The sequence below is a fragment of the Cyrtonyx montezumae genome, unplaced genomic scaffold (genome assembly GCF_038088225.1).
Source record: "Cyrtonyx montezumae isolate F1298 unplaced genomic scaffold, pur_monq_1.0 scaffold_4, whole genome shotgun sequence".
NCBI lineage: Eukaryota > Metazoa > Chordata > Aves > Galliformes > Odontophoridae > Cyrtonyx > Cyrtonyx montezumae.
Window position 1 is genome coordinate 13222159 of NW_027072045.1, and position 17269 is coordinate 13239427.

At 42.6% G+C, this 17269-nt stretch overlaps 1 protein-coding gene across 36 annotated transcripts in view; it reads left to right on the forward strand.

Annotated features, from left to right (window-relative positions):
- SORBS1 (sorbin and SH3 domain containing 1) overlaps positions 1 to 17269 on the forward strand; it is a 160447-nt gene that overhangs the window by 75771 nt on the left and 67407 nt on the right. For 4 of the 36 annotated variants that reach the window (XM_065746222.1, XM_065746221.1, XM_065746233.1 and 1 more), the window contains exon 1: positions 10523 to 10659. In XM_065746222.1, the coding sequence (XP_065602294.1) occupies positions 10628 to 10659 (32 nt within the window). In that variant the 5' untranslated portion in view covers positions 10523 to 10627. Of the gene's footprint in view, positions 1 to 1512; positions 1624 to 10519; positions 10660 to 17269 lie in introns of those variants that run through there. The other 32 variants (XM_065746220.1, XM_065746227.1, XM_065746232.1 and 29 more) reach the window with 18 other exon arrangements.

A 17269-nucleotide genomic window follows, 5' to 3' on the forward strand; every position in this document is an offset into this window, starting at 1 on the left:
ACAAAGCTATTTATGTGCGTCCATCTATTCCTTTTTACCTGTTGGAGATGAGGAAGCTACTAGTCTGTACTAGATAGAAAACTAATTTGTTTCATCTTGTGTCTTCTGGGGACTATTCCAGTTCTAGTAAATATCTGTCCTGGTTCATATAGGCTCATTGTTCCTGATATCAATGAGTCCTGCAAGAAAACTTGAGGCGTTAAAAAACATAAAGGAACCTCCTATTACTGGTGCTCTGTGGACATGTTCTGAGATGGCTCACAGGCGATGTCCCTGATGTTCTCTGAGAGTTTTTACCCCTGATCATCACCTTTTTTCCATGCCATGTTTACCACCACCTGTACTTTATCAGCACATCCAACCTGTGAGGCCTGCTGTCTGGACCACTGGTGCTGTACTGGGCCCTTGGATGCTCTGGACTGACATTTCTTGTCAGAAGAAATATGACCCCACTCCTCTCAGAGCCTGAATCCCAGCACAACTGGTGTTTGTTAGTCATCCAGCGTGGGTGTGTAACTTGGCCAACCGATCTCCTCAGGGTCTTTCTGGTGTTACTGCACACAGGCAAGTGCCAAGAGGGCAGATTGCCCTCTATTGCCCTCCAGATACCCCCTCTTCCACTCAGTGTAGAAACAGTGTAGAGAAGTTATCTGACTAGTTCAGCCAATCAAATGACATCTAGTTCAGCCTGATAAATAGCACCATTAAATTTGAGTGATATCAATACTTACCTTACCAATTGACATGCAAAGACAGCGTGCTAAAGCCAGGATGCTGTGTTATTGACCGAAAACAGTAAAACTGTACAGCCATCTATCAAATCAATGTCAAATCTAACTGTCTGGATTTAATACTGGACTGGAGTCACACTTAGCAACCATCAACACTCAGAGAACTTGTCCTCTGCCAATTCAGCCTCTGTGGTTGTGTAGCTGTAAAATCCAACCAAAGAATTTATCCAAAGAGAAACTGACGCATTTCTTAGGGGAACTCCTGGCAGCAGGGAGTTCCTATCTCATGATGGTTACTACTCCTAGCTCTCAGCCTAGGCTTTGTATCTATTCATGCATCAAGGATAGCTGAATAAGATGCACATTCACTTCTTTCTCTGCATTTTGCAACCCAGTATTTTTAATTAAGCTGAAATCAGCAGTGACTTACATTAGCAAACAGGCTGTAGGTTGGGAGGAGGTGTGAGTATTTGTGCTATTCAGCTGTCCTTGCTTCTTGGGGGGGGATCTCTAGCAGAAAGGCATGAAAATGGATGTAGTTCAGCCTTCCCTGTAGACAACCCTAAGGATTGGTTCTTATGTAGGGGATGCTATGATGTGGATCTACACAGCCTGCTTTTTTTTTTACAAACTCTGCTTCCTGCATGGTAAGCAAAGGGAGTTGATTCTTCTAAATGTATCAGTACTTCTGTGCACGGCTTATAGTTTTGGTACAGATCTCTCTGTTGGACAGCAGGACCAGTAGCACTAACAGTGTTTTCTCCCCATTTGCTTTCTGTAGGTATGTGCTGTGACAGAACAGTTGTATGTGAAGAAAAGCTGGAGTGGAAGTCACTGGCAGAGGATCTTGCACTTTTCAGCTGGGCTTGAGGAGTTCAGCCAGCTGACTGCGGTGAGCAACCTGAAGGATGGGAGGGAGCATGACATGGGGAGACCTATGTGAACAGTCAAAATATCTAATGCTTGAAAAAGGATCGAGCTCCAAGTGTTATTTTGTGGTGACTTGTGGATGCATTTGATCCTTGCTGGGGCAACAGTATTTTAATTTACTTTTTTTAATCTTCAGATATGTTTCTCATTTACTGTCTGCATTTGTGATGTCCTTTGCTGTTTGTTTTGATGTTGATACTGTAAATATTTTGTGCCTTAGTCTATGTCAGGAACATATGGTGGAAGTTGAATTTTGGAACTGCATTGAGGGTTAGGGCTTAGGGTAAGGACCAAAGTTTAGCAATTGGCCTTGAATGGGTTATGAATCCAGATTTAGTCATAGTGCTTGCCTGCAAGCTTTAGATTTGGTCACGGCTATTGAATTAGAGGATTGCTGTGGGTTATGGCAGTAGTGGGCTGGATTCATTGCTTCATCTGTAAGAGACCACTGGGCTAAGCGTAAGGGGATATCGAAAAAGGCTTGACTTTGTGTAGATTTAGAGCAGATGCAAACTGTTGGGCTGGGATCAGATTATGGGGCAAATTATAGGATTGATGACATAAGATGAGGTCCCCCAGGGGCTACTGAGCTGGATATGGGGTTGTTACCAGCAAGAGAGCTACAAATACTGGTGAAGCTGGTCTTGCTTTTCATAGAAGAGATGGTTTGGTTCTGTTTGCTCTAAGATTATGTGCAGGTTTGGAAGAGACTTGACAGTTTTGAGATACGGTTTTATAGGTTCATAGGTTCATAAGGTTGGAAAGGACCTACAAGATCATCTAGTCCAACCATCCTCCTATCACTATCCTTTGAATTTTTTACTTGCACAAAGTTAAAGCAAATGAGTCTTTGAAAGCTCTGTATTGAAGTAGAAGTCCTAGATCCAGTTAAGGCTCAGGCTCACATGTCAAACATGAGACCATTTTTTCCCCCTTAGTTATTCTGATATAGATCCCATTTGCAGTCAGGAAGGAAAAGAAAGCAGCAGTTTCAGAAGACTGAGGCATCCAAGAAGTGGCAAATAGTTCTTTTGGTCTGTTTTTTTCCTTTTTCCTTTTTTTCCTTTTTCCTTTTTTTCCTTTTTCCTTTTTTTCCTTTTTCCTCTTTTTCCTTTTTCCTTTTTTTCCTTTTTCCTTTTTTTCCTTTTTCCTTTTTTTCCTTTTTCCTTTTTTTTCCTTTTTCCTTTTTTTCCTTTTTCCTTTTTCCTTTTTTTCCTTTTTCCTTTTTTTCCTTTTTCCTTTTTTTTCCTTTTTCCTTTTTTTTCCTTTTTCCTTTTTTTTCCTTTTTCCTTTTTTTCCTTTTTCCTTTTTTTCCTTTTTCCTTTTTTTCCTTTTTCCTTTCCCTCCTTCCTTCCCTCCCTTTCTTTCTTCCCTTTCTCTGTCTGTGCTGTTTCTTTTAAGACCTGGTGTTCTCTGCGGAATGAAAGCCCATACTGTTGAAAAGAACACTGGAGAATCTTTTAGAATGTATTGAACTGAGTTTTCTGTAATTTTCCTCCTACTTCCTCAAAGCAAAATTGAACACCCTGCTGTTGAACTGACACAATTACTTGCAACAAGAATATATGTTATTCTTCTAGAGCTGAGCCATTTTACACCAAATCTGAATTTGATCCTGTCTTTTGGCTGCCAAAGGGAGGGAGGCTGCCTCCCGTTAATGTTTTTACTTTAAGAGAAGGGAACTCTGTGCTGACTTTTCCTCTAGGTGGAAAGGTGCAGTATGCTGTCACACATTTGTCTGGAAAAAAGCATGTCCAAGAAGCCTGGATTGTCACAGATGTCCCTGGGAATCACAGAGCTTCCCTCTTGCTCAGTCCTATGGCTATGAAGCGATATTTAAGGCGTAGAACAGCTGTGCTTCAGTGAGTGCCATAGCACTCAGTACCAGGACTTGGTTAGCCCACATAGAGATTTGGAGGAGAATGGCTCAGTTCCTGGTTAGGTGGAGCTTTTAATAGCTCTTTTTGTTATCCTTTTATGTGAGAGAAAATACTTGCTTTTCTGTAGTCTGTCTCTTTTGCCAGAAACTTACGGGAATGAAGAGGAATACTTGCACACCATGCTATGTTGCAATTGTTTTTTAGGATCTAATTAGGGCACTGTGTTATTTTTTAGCTGCAATGTATGCTGCAGATCAAGTGTTTGGTTGAGACCTTTAGCTTAGACATCTGGCTGAGACACGTTTCCAGCCCCGACAACTTGGACCAAAGGCAGAGAGAGGAAAAAATACATATATAAATGATGTGAATAGTTTGTGAGGGTGTTGGATGCTGCTGGGCGAGAGATCTCTACCTCGGCACAGCTGTATGAAAATATTCATTATGACAGGGCAACAGGAAGCAGAGTAAATCTAAGAGAACACAGTGAGGAAATCCTGACTATATATTTTGCTTTCTTATGTGGAGGACCAAGGTATGGAAAATGCTACTGAGTTCAAGGTTGTCTAGCTGATCCATTCTTTCCTCTGGGCTGTTTCCCAGGGCTTGTGGATCAGTAGTTGCTGCCTTCCCGGTTCCCTAAATCATTGCTTCAAGTGAAAGCTGAAGGTTACTCAGATGGGCTGCTGTAAGGTGTGCCTAGTCCTGTCACTGCTTTGCCTGGAGACAGAGCAGGCTGTCCTGTAGAAATGGGTGTTGCATAAAACATTGCTTTGGCTCCAGCCATTTGGTCACACCGGCTGCCCATTGTGGACTATAAAAGAGGTTTGAGCAGTGCAGTACTGCACCATAAACCAGAGCAGTGATAGTGAGTTCATAGAAAGCAGGAAAACAGTTTTAATTTTTTCTGTTGAACTTTTGGGAACAGATGGAGAGTTGATGAGGCAGAGATGCTGGAGGGACAGTGTGTTTCAAATGTTTTCGTTCATTTCATCTCAATCTGCTCATAGATTCACAGCTCTTGCTTATTCACTGCAGGGTAGTTAGTGTAAGACATGAAAACTTCAACGTCCCCAGGTCTCCAGAGGTGGGTGTTCTCCAGAGCCCATTGAGCTGTGGTTTTTGAGCTAAGAGACTATTGACATGTGGGTTCGTGGGAGCAGCTCATAGCCCTATGGGCAAGATCTTTGCTTACTTCATTCCATGTTATCACAGTGAAGGATCTGAACTTTCTGGAGAAAGACGATGACCCAGGAGCGTCTTGACTGAGTTCTGTACTGGTACTAACAGGCCAGGTCTGCATCTCTAAACAACCAATGTGTTGTGGGTTTTTTTTTGTTTTGTTTTTTCTTTTTAATCTGTTTAGAAGCCAAGAAGAATCTAATCAGAGCCCAGCAGTGCACCCACCAGCAGTCATTATCATTCCTTAGTCATCCAGTTACTGTTTTTCTGTTCTGACAAGAGACATAGGTGCAGTGGTGAGGACACGGGTAAAGATTAGCTTTTCCTTAGTCTCCTTGGAGATGTTTAAGCACATTTCCCTGCAATGTACTTGTATTCAGGTGTTGCCCTTAGAGGACATATATAACTTCAGTGATGCATTCAAAGCATTGTGGCAGCCAGAGCTGGTAGGAGAGGAATGGAGTAGATGGGATTGTTAAACCCTTCTTCACTCCCCAAGGCAATGACTCGCTGTGAGATCTGATTACCTTCTCATTAGCTACAAATGTATCTGGTTAATAGTTCCTGACAGCTGGCTGAGTTTGTCAAATCCACGTTTCTTCTCTGCCTCGTGTTTTGAGTCTGGTATTTATTAATTACATACAAAATGCTGTAAGCAGAACTGCTGGGACTTTATTTCTGTGAACACAAAAGCTTCTCTACCGGAAAACATGATACCTCTTGGCTTGTAGCTGTGTTCCTGGAGGACAGAGGATCAGAGAGTAGTCTGATTTGATATTAGATCCTTTCGATATCAAAAGGGGAGCCACAACATAGAAGGGGTCAGACTCTTTAGCAGGATCTGTGGTGATAAAACAAGGAAAAATGGTTTCAGACTTAGAGTTTAAGTTTAGGTCAGATAATAAGGAAACAGTCTTTTACAGAGAAGGTGCTGAGGCAGTGGAACAGGTTGCCTAGGGATGTGGTGGAAGCCTCATCTCTGGAGATGTTGAAGCCCAGGCTGTGAGCAACCTGATCAAGTTGTGGATGTCCCTGTTCACTGCAGAGAAGTTGGGCTAGGTGGCCTTTAAAGGTCCCTCCAACTTTAAAGATTACATTATTCTGTATTGGCCAGTCTTTAGCAAGGGTGCAGACAGATGCACTGCAGGAAAATACTGAGATGGATTGACAGAACAGTCTGAATTTTCTTTGTGACTGCTTCTCCTATTTCACTTTTTTTACTCCTCTCTTAAGCCAGTGTTGTTGGAATACCTAGTAAGCTCAGCTGCTTGCCCAGAGACTGCTAAATATCTTAGTATTTTGAGCCTGCAAAAAAAAAAAAAAAAAAAAGGGGAAGGATTTTGCCAAAAAACAGCTTATTTGCACGTCATGTAGGAGATGATTTTCTCCTGATTATATCTCAAGGTTAATTCAAGCTTTACAGCACAAAAGTTGATAACTGTTGATAGCAGTTGGTAAAACACTGGTAAACAGCTAATGCCATTGCAAAGCTTTTAATATTAATTAGGTTGTATTCAGTTACTTTCACAGCCAGCAGTGCCTTTCACTGAATGGCAGACAGATTAGATCAGTGAGGATCAGATATTGGTTAGCTAAGCTTGTTTTAAGAATTGTCATCAATTGTCTTCTGTATAAGTGGAGCAGATCCTGCAGTTGCTAGACTGCATGCAGCAGGAGATTGCTGAACCTACTTCAGAAATCAGTGTGCACATTTTACTTCTATTTTGCCAAAGTATAAGTGGCAATGCTGGGTGCACAGGGATGGAGTTGCTTATGTGCAGGTGAGGATGCATGTTTCCTTGATTGCGTGGTGTAACAACCATTAATTTCCTTAGGACTTAGATAAGCATGACAGTCCTAAGTTTTCCCTCCTGCAGCATTGTATTTAGCAGGCCCTTAATTTTACAAAAATTTCTTGTACCAGAGTCAGCTACTATTCAAGGTATGGCAAGATTATACTTGTGAAAGTGTGGATGGGTTAACAGCTCATGCCCAAGAGTTTAGATGAGTTAGCAGCTGGAGGGATCTGCTACTCATGAGGCTGCTGAACAGCTGATGGCTGCCTGCTTGTGTCAGTGTGAGGCAGTGCTTCACAGCACTTCTCTAAGGCTTCTTAGTTCAGTGGAAACCAGTGTCTCTGTCTGAAGTATCTGAAGATGTTGCAGATCTCAGATCCTGGTCAACTCTAACCCTACCAGGTTGTAATTTTTGTTGTTTTTTTTTTTTTTTGGTTGTCTCTTACTTCCAACAGCCAGCTGTGTTTCTCAGTTCAGTAAGGAAGACAAATCATGCATTTGCTTTTCTCAGCTGTTTTAGAAATTTTTCTAGCTATTTTTCTTGTAACCTACACTTTTCTTTTCCTCTCTCTGCATTTAACAGGCTTTCACTGGATTAATACATACATCATTGTCACAAGGGTCTCTTGCTAGTCCTTAATTAGCCCTGCAGACTGACTCCTACTATAAGATTACATGCTTATCTAGAGTTGTTAAACAGCTTGTATGCATTTTTACATGGAGTCTTTCTCAGTCTCTGGTGACAGTTTGAGCCCTTTCATGCCACAGGGATCAGTGCAAGTGCTTCCTGAGTCGTTGAGCAGTTGAGCTTGGCTGCCTGGCTGTAGGGGCTGGCTGCAGTGCTGCGCTCTGCAGTGACACTGGTTCCCATAGCTCTCAGCTGGGGAGGACGGAGCTGTGGGGTTTGTGCTCAGGTATGAAACATACAAGAGGATCAGGATGTTGGGAGGTTTGTGGCAAGCTAGGGCTCATCTTTGAGCAGAAGTGTGCTGTAGGAGTATCCTAACCAGAACTGGGGTGGCTGTTTTGTAACAAAGCAGAAGCTCCAGCCCAGCAGGACAAGGATCCTGAGTGAGTGAGTTTTCTCAATCGTGGTGCTGGGTGTAACTCTAGCAACAGCATGTTATTTTGGCTGAGTTTTATTTTGTGAGTCAAACCCCAGTACTCAGAGAAAACTGCAGTAAAAACACAAACACGATGCATGTATGCTTGCCACCTTCCTCAGCTTGCAGAACTAAGTAAAATTCATAGCTTTTACCTAGCATCTCCCAGATATTCCAGAAGTACCTTACTTTTTAAACTGCATTTCACAGCCCTATGGCATATTGAGGTGGCATAAAAGAACTAGTGTGGCTGTGTGATATTTATCAAAACAAAAGCCCGTATTGAATGTGCAGTATGATTTGCAGGGTAGCTTTTAGTGAGAGCAGCCCATCCTTTTCTGTAAGAGAATTTGTGTATGGATTTGACAGCAAAACAGATACGATGAGGATAGGTTTTCCAGGAGCTAAAGCAGTGGTCTAAATGTCCTAGACCTGGGATCTATCTCTGTTATGCCAAATAATTTGTTGTGCAGATTGTTTTATCTCTTTTTCTTTCAGTTGTTATGATGATCATAGAATCATTAAGGTTGGAAGAGACCACAAAGGTCAACTAGACCAAACATCAATCCATCCCCACCATGCCCACTAACCATGTTACTCAGTGCTGTGTTTACCCTTTTCTGAACATCCCTAGGGACGCTGACTCCACCAGCTCCATGGGCAGTCTGTTCCAGTGCACTGCCACTGTTTCTGAGAATTCTTCCTAATGTTCAACCCGAACCTCCCCTGATGCCACTTGAGGCCATTTCCCCCTTGTCCCATTGCTGTTATCTGACACCTTGCTACAATTTCCTTTCAGGGAGTTATAGAGCAAGATAAGGTCTCCCCTGAGTTGCTTCCTGAAGACATGGATATTGTGGGAGGAAATATATGGCCAGTGATTTACCAGGATGGTTACAATGGATACTATGCTCTTGCTATGAGCTGGTGGTAAAACAGCAACAAAACAAGTATATATGTACAATTATAATTTTACCTTGTACTCAGAACAAACATCAGGGAAAAAAATCCTAGGCATACGGCTGCGCCGTGCTTGCTGCTCATTTCTCCCCTCACTCATGTGAAACAGCAATTTCTGTGGAGGTCCTTCAGTTTTCTATCCAAGTAGTTGTCTGGAGCAGAAACTCATCTCTGCTTGCCAAGCTGTTAGGATGCTTCCTGAAGTGTTGTACCTAATCCCAGCCCTGAAGTTTCCAATCTAACTTTGGATCTGGGCACACCACTAGATCCTTCGCTACTTTGCCTCTGCATAGGTGCTATTCTCTCATTCATTAGCTGATATTTTTGTAGTATGGTTTCTGTCCAAAAAACTGCTCCAGAGCAGACTCAAGAAGGAGATAAAGGAGGTTATCTTTGCGTGGTGAGGGAACGCTCCTGTTTTGTACTGTTGTCTAAACTAGTGTGCTTCAACTAATTGAAGGTGACGATTGCACGGTTTACTTTGGGCAATGTTGTGTGGGCTTCGTTTGTTTTTTTTCCTTAGCTTCCTGGTTTTATTAGGAGTTTTTATTTTATTTTATTCCTTGTTTTATTAGGAGTTTTTCAGGGGCTAGAACGTGAATCCCAACCTGAATTTTGTGAGTAGCCTCTAATACCTACTGGGGTAGAAAAATCCAAAACTCCAAATCTGAGCTCTCTGCAAAAGTAGTCTTTAAATGTGGGCATGCAAACCCTTTGTTTACTGTAATGAGATGCAAACTATGTATCCACATTTAGGTATAGGGACTGGTGGTCTTGAAGCAGAATTATGCAGCCACTTCTGGCCCCCTTTGGCCAGTGTATCAAGTCAAGGTTGTGCCTTTATTGGCCAACAGTTAAAATCTTCATTTGATGAGAGAGAAATCTTGGAATGCTGAATGTATATTGGTCAGGAAATAAAAAAGCGGGTCTTGCCACAAACCAGAACCTCCATCAGAATTTCACAGTGCACTGGTATGTATTTACATATGTGGTATTAGGAGACCTTTGTTCTGTCCTTTGCTAATGTTTTACTAAGAGTCTGACGTTACAGTAAGTGTTGACCCACGTAGTAACCTTCACTGTGCCCTTCTGCAGTCAGCAGCTCTGGCCATCTGTGTTGCTTTCTGGGCCTTGCGTGCTAGGATATGCTTGCCTTGCAATGATTTTCGGTACCCTTTTTCAGTCCCCCAGTTTGGCAGCAGATCAGTGCCTGTACTTGCATACTTGAGGCATCACAATTCAGAAACAGGCTGCAGCAGACCAGGCCCCTTGCCATCTTGAATGCAGCACTTCCACTCATGTGAGGCTGTGCAATGGTGGGAGTGCTCTGACTTGGAGTGTTGTAGTATGGCTTGTGGCTTAAAAGGTCCCTTCATGCATGCTATGTTACCCATGGTGTGAGCATCATATAACATCTTGTAATCATGAAAGTGCTTAGTTTCTCTGTGTGTCACATGAGGATTTGTGAGGAATCTCAGCTGTCAAGTGCATAAACTTAGGCTGTGACCCTTCAGCTCCTAACCATTGAAATAGGATCTACCATGTCTACTGCTAATGAAAACATTCTTCCTTTGATAGGCAGATACTCTAAGGTTATTGAAAAGAAAGAGGAAAAAGTTATTTTTCAAGTATTTCCCCTATGCTTTAATCAAGTATTTCTACAAGGCCTGCTTGTCGCTTCCCTTCTGTATTGCATCCCATCTCTCTGCTACCACAGTGTCATTGCCCAACTTTCTCTCCCTTTCCCAGCTCCAGAGATGCTGGAAGAGCCAGTATCTCTCCTGATGACAGTGGCAGGCGAGTGACAGGCAGGCTGGGTGGGGGTGGCTGATCATGAGCAAGCCTAGTGACAGCATAGTATGACTAAGAACCCACTGGCTAATAAAAGCACAGGAGGAGGTGGAGCAAAGTATTTAAGGGTGCCAGGGAGAGAGAGAGGTTTCCACAAATTTCTCGGTACACTTCAGCAGCCAAGTGACTGGGCACGACAGTGAAAGGCTTCCTTAACTCTTATCCTCTTATGGGATTGAAATAAAAGGGCTAAGAACATGGCACCATTAACTGAAAAGTCTGAATCAAGGTAAGAACACTGCTGTGTTTTTTTCCTAGTTAGTCAAAGCTAGCCCTCCTGGAGCTGGCTGTGAACTGATCTCCCAGGGCTTTACATGGCGTTGGCACCTGCTCATGTGCAGTGAGTGGGTAGGTCTGCTGGGTTCCACGCACTGACTTTGAAATTGTTTCTTTCACATGGGTAAGTATTTCCAGTTGCTGCTTGAGAAGGGAGGAAATATCTGGAATGGTCATTACATGAGTTTGTGTCCTGGATAAAGGAATTGAGCAGGTCCTAGCTTCCATACCCAAATTACTGCATCTGACTAATTTTATGGAAAGGAGTGGTTGAGAGTAATTCCTAAGAGCTGAGTCCAACACTATTGCTAAAATGGAAGTGAGGAGAGTGGCTGTGGAGTTCTCAGCAATATGTCACCTGCGCCTCAAGGAGTCAGAGGGAAGCGAAGATGAGATTTGGTTTCTGAAGTTTGGCATTCTGCTATTTCTGGAGACACTTCAAATGTCAGACCATTGTTAGCCCAGGAGTTCAGTTTTCTCGAGAGTGTTATGATACTTGTGACAGCAACCAGCCTTCTGGGTTTAGCTGAAGCCTTTTTGTACCTGATATTCAGGTAGATTAATTGGTTCCAGGGAAATTTTTCTAGTGTAGCCAAATTCTAAGGAGAATGACCATGTCCAACTTCCTCATGCATCCTCAGGCTTTTCAGAGGTGTGTTGGAAGAAGAGTATGCTTGGCTCCTTTTGTACATTGGCTAGACTTCACTTTTTCTGTGATCTCCTGGAGGTCATTGCAGTTGTGTGTATAATGAGAACAGTTTTTGAAATGGCTTGGCTTATTCTGATGACATCATAAAACACTGGAAGATTGACATATACGCATCTTGTTTACGCTGTGCTGGCTCGGTTAAATTCAGATGATGCATAGAACAGAGGCTTGAATCTTCCATCTCTATGCCAAGTGTTGCTTAGTGAGTGTTTGTAAAGAACTTGAAAACAGCTACTGCTAAGAGAGGTCGTGATTAACAATTGTCTGATAACATTGCCAGAGTGATAATTCAGTATCAGAATGATTCCTTTGCTTTGCAGAACTAGGAATCTCGGGATGTGTAGTATTAAGGTATTTCTTTACAATGTCAGAGGTGCACAAGAATCTTTCCTTTACCAGTGGTTTGCAAAAATTAGGTTAATTGGGATCTGAACTTTGTGACACCAGTCAGTCTCTAATTAGTACTTCTACTTAATGAAACTTCCACTTATTTACTACTTCACTATCTGAAGTGTATGACAGCAGTGAAGACAGCCTTTGTAGTCTGTTCTATACAAAATCACACAAGAGAAGCTGCTGGTTGTTGTTTAGATGATCTAATTGATTGTATTTACAGGATGCCATTCACTGTATTAAATGCAATGTAGTGTTTGTGCATGTCCCTCAATCCTGTGGTCAGCTGAATGGATCCATTGTTATACATAATTAGGGCTTCTGGAATTTGGGTCTGTTAATTTACAACAATTCTTCTGCAGACACAAGTGGCCCCCGTGTCAGGGGTGTATGAAGCTGAGTGCAGCACACAGAGCATCCCAGCTGTATGGATGATACAGATAGTCTCAGAACAGCTTGAACTGAATTTATCTTCTGCTCCTTCCACTTGAAGTATAAAACCAGTATCCTCTAGGCTAGGTGCAATTGCTAAAGTTTGCCCCAAAAAGGTAAATCTGCAGAAAGATAAATCTGGCAGTGTTGAATTGGCTGCCCCTCATTAACTGTAAGTAAATGACAATTTCAGTAGTTATGTGTGTCCTGCTTGAATTCTAATGTAAGTCTCAGTTAAGTGTCCTGAATTGTCCCAGGTAGTGATGGGCTGCTAAATCACATACTGCTTTCCTTCCAGAGCTGCAGTCTGAGAGCTGTGCCCTGGGAATCACCTTGCACAGGCTGTGCAGTGGCTTTTCTGTAGCGTGTTTCTATGTGTGAGGTGTTAGCATAAGTATTGCTGATAAATCTGGGTGGGGGTCGGCACTACTAACACTCTCAGATGCTGTGACTGAATATAGCATTTTATTCAAAATACTCTATAGATTTTTCTGAACCTTTACAATGTGAGCTGCTTGGGTGTATAGGTGTCACACAGAGGCATTTGTTTCTTTAGCAGACACATGGTACATGGGGCACAGCAAATGTCACCATGATCTCAGCTATCAGATACAAGGAGTAGAGAGTGGCCACAACAGACTCAGGAGGAAGTCAAAGCCCAGTTACAGTGCACTTAAAAATCTGTTGTCTATTTTTTGACTGGAAGCTACTGATAAGAGTAATTAACTCATCCTGAGGGAAGCAGGGAAACACTGCATACATAGTTACTCTCCTGCAAGCCCAGTGCTGAGCTGCTGCTTTCCCAGCCCTGTGCCTTTGATAGAGCAGGAGGCTGATGGCTCGAGCAGGAGACACCTTCAGTCCCACGACCCTACAGATGTAAGTCATCATCACAAGGGCTCAGTGGATGATATCAGTATTCTAGTCTGTTTCTTCACCTGGGAAATCCCTGTAGATATCAAATCATTGTCTGAACTTCCACTGACCATAGAATTATTTCTCAAATACAGACCAGAGTTAGAACAGATCAGAGCAGTTGCTTTGCCTTTTAAACCTTGCTTTTCAGCTCTAGGGCATCTCACCTTCAGGCTTTGCTCTCTGATTCTGTGACACTGAGTAGAGTTAAGGCTTTGGATGTTCAGCCATAAAAATGTGCTGTTTGTTTGCTGGATTTTAGAAATAAATGGTAGCATGTAGACCAATGGCTTTGGAAATGTTTACAGGTTTGCAAATGAAGACTCAGAGGTGTGATAGCTTTCTGAAAATGAGTGGATGGGGGAGCACAAGTGCTACTTAAACAGAAAAATGATGTTGGTGCAAAACAGTTTGGTGCTATCTGTTCATCAATTAAATTTAGGCTGCAAGTCAGAAACGATGTTCTACCCATAAGAAGGAAGGAGTTGGCTTCAAGGAGGAGCTGTGGAGACAGGAAAACTTACCAGTTTCAAGCTGGGGCTTGAAATGTTCCTGCCCAGGATTGTATGACACAGCTGCTGCAATAGCATGGGAGTAGGCTTGATGACCCCACAGATCCTTCTTGGCAGTGTTTAAAAGCGGTGACCTTGAACTGTGTTAACTCAGGTTGCTGGTAAGCGTTGTTTACTCTGAAGTTGGTGACTGAAGGATAACTTCATTCTGAAGGCATTTCTGAGCTCTTAAAGTCATATCTCCTGGTTTACATTTCTTATTTGACAGACTGGAACATTCCTATTAAGTTGTACCTGGACTGGCACACATACCCCAGATACCCATTAGGAAGAAAGCAAACATGTACTATATTTAAAAAAATAAAAAAAGACAACAATACTGCATGTGTAATCTGCTATGTTTGTTTATTCCGTCAGCTGTAAGCTCAATTATTTATCAGAACATGCTATTCCAGCTTGTGTGCAATGCTGCCATTTGTTGGATTTAGATGAGCCTTCACTGCTTGGCAGTGTCTGAACTCTCGCTGAAGTGCATGGGGAGGTGGCTGTTTGGAGCTGGTAGGACTCTTCACAGTCCTTTCATGACATTTATTCTTTCTTTGGAGCATTGTGTTTTCTGATGGAATAACAGGATGTCCTTTAACCCTTAAAGTAAAACTGACAGGCAACGTATTTCTCTCAGTATTTCAGAATAAGAGAGTAATGATGTTTGGAGAGAGAACTGTATTTGGAGAGAGAGAAAATTGACTGGGTTAACCAGCAGCTCTGTCTCCTATATTCCCAAGTTACTTTCTCTTGCCTGCTTTTATGTGGTACAGCATGAGAAGCACAGCAGAGCTGTGTTTTCCAGTGGCTTGCTTTAAGCAGAGGAACCTTGTAGTAGCAGACACTGGCAGCAGTGCAGCCCTTTGCACCCTGTCCAGCTCTGGGACCACATGGTGCCAGCACAGCTGGCTGAGCAAAGCATCTGGGGCAGGAACACTGGTGGTACTGAGAGAGGGGCTGAGCCAGGGACTAAACAAGTGGGTGCCAGCAGTGATGTACAAGGGCTGATCAAGTGAAAAATAGCATTTGTAAGTGCTCGTCCTCTCTTAAATCTGAAAATCTCCAATTTTCTTCTAAAAGCCTGAATTGCTAGGCTATAATTATATAAACAAGAAATTGATTTTTCATTTAAATGCTACTACAAAACACTCAAAGCTCTTGTGTGTGAAGAAAAACTTTTGCAAACGAGAGAGCTCAAAACTGAGAAGCTAAAGCAGGAATCTGAGTGATGAATTTAAGGCCTGCCTGATGAGTTTTGAATGCTTATGGTTGGTAATTGCTCTTAAATTCTAAACAAGTCATCAGAGTTATCAGTAACAGCAAGAGAAGGAACCAGAGGAAATGACTTTTCCCCACACGTACGTTAGACCACTAAAAATAACCACCACCCACAACGCCCGGCAGAGATACTGTTGACTGCAGAACATGCATCCTTACTTGGGACAATTAATGAGCTGTTTGTTACCCCAGCCATTGCAGGGGGAGCACTTGAATGCTTAGAGCATGTGAGATAATCCAGAGACATGCTGTGCAGCAGTAGGCACTACTTATCTGCATTCCTCCTAAATAGGGCTCTAAATCCGCTGTGCTCCGTTTCCACACCAAGTAGGGAAGGAGCTGTCGCCCTGAGAGAGATGTGCTGGGGGTTTGTGGAAGGAAGGAGCGCTGAGTGCCCGACTAGAGGTACGGAGCTGGTGGATGTTACATACAGGCATTGGCATCTTCAGCATTACAGTTGCTTGCTTATGGCCTTAGGAATTCATCACCCTTCATTGTGTTTTGAATGTCTGCAGCTTTGTTGCTATGTCTGTCACATTTCAGGAAAGACATAAATTCAAGCCTGGCAAGGAGACAGTGGTCTGCTGCTTACAGCAGGGAGCTAAAGGAGATGGTACAGTGGTTTTGTGTGAGAGGCTGGTTTTTGTTCTGCCTGATCTGGTGGTACTATTTTTCAGACTGGCACAAGGGATGCAACCTAGATTCCTTTGAAAGATTCGGTCCTGAAGTGTGGTTCTGCATATGGCTGTAGGATCCGTGTGACTGTTTCTACAGGAAGCTTTCTGGAGGAACTGAGAGCAGCAAATGTTCCCAGATCCACTTGCCTCTGCAGCCCATGTGCATCCTCTCTGGCCAACCTGGTGGGGCTGCTCTGCTCGAGGATGCTCCGCCAGACGCAGACAGGCATGTTTGTTCCCAAATGTTAAAGAGGGCAATGCAGAGGGCACCTGGCCATGGAGTCAGGTGTGCTGCTGGACTGAACAGTCTGGCCCTGAGAGCGGATTAGACTACTCCATAAAACACGAGAATAACAGGACTTCAATGAATGGTTTAGATTAAGCCTATGGGAAACAGGGTGCAAGAGACACTGAGGCGTGCTCTCAACTTCAGACATATTCTGTAATTTCCTCAATGTAAGCAGCAGTTTCTTTCACCAGGATGCAGTGAATCTGCACGCAGATCCTCAGATGACCTAAATCAACTTTAAAATGGAACCTCCAGAGCTATAGTAGTTCAAGTGCTCTGGACTGCTTATGCAAACCCCCAGCACTCCAAGCCCACTCTTTTTATGGGAACCTGCATTAAGTATATGTTCATGGGTGGTTGAATAATACCTGTTAGTTTCACGGTTAGTGAATGCTGAATGCTTGTTGTTTTAATTGGATTCTGTAACTGCTACTAGGTGTGGGGATATGGGCAAAGTCATTTTTCTAGATCTAGTTCTAATGAGTTTGCACATCACCTTCATTTAATTTAGGAAACTTATTCCTTTAATTACTACTGTGTTTTTGATCTCAAATCGCTTCTTCTGAAGAAGTAATTTGTTCTTTTAAGGCCAAATAATTGAGCTTTATTTGTGTGCATTTTTTTTGCTGAATGCCTTTCTTAACACAGTGAACCAAGTGCTTTACACTGCAAACAGTGTCAGGATTCCGAGATCAAAAAGAAACCACTGAAATCAAGAATTTTCTGGCAGTTGTGATATCACTTATTCTAAGTGGAGAAGGGACATGGGGTCAGAAATGTACTTGCTCAGATACTGCTGCTGTGTAATGAGCTCTACCGCTGTATTGCTGAGGACCTGGCCTTTACCCAAGTGTGAGCTTAGTGTATCCTGTCCAGAAAAGGTAGCATGCTGAAATCTGTTGGGCCTTTTGTAAGTCTTGTATAGCAAAGGAAGACATGCAACCACTTTGTGGAGAGAAAACGTCATGTAGACTAGTACAAATTCCAAGGAGAGGGCCAGTGCTCACCTAGTACTTCTTTGGTACTAGCAGACACCTCAGCTTCAAAATGTTTTTATTCCTAAAGCTGAATTGAGGCTTAACTGCAGCACTGCCCTTCTTTTAGTTTTCTCTCTGCCCTATGGAGAGATTTCTATTTTTCTAGTAAGTTTAATTGACAATAGTTTCCTTTACCTAGAAAATGTGATAATGCTTCTTCCTTTGCCTTGATGATCTGTAATTTTAACTCATCTATTTCTCCTTTACCTAAACTAAGGTAATTACTTTCTGTAACTGAAACTTACTGAGATCAGAAGGAGCATTATTAATCAATAC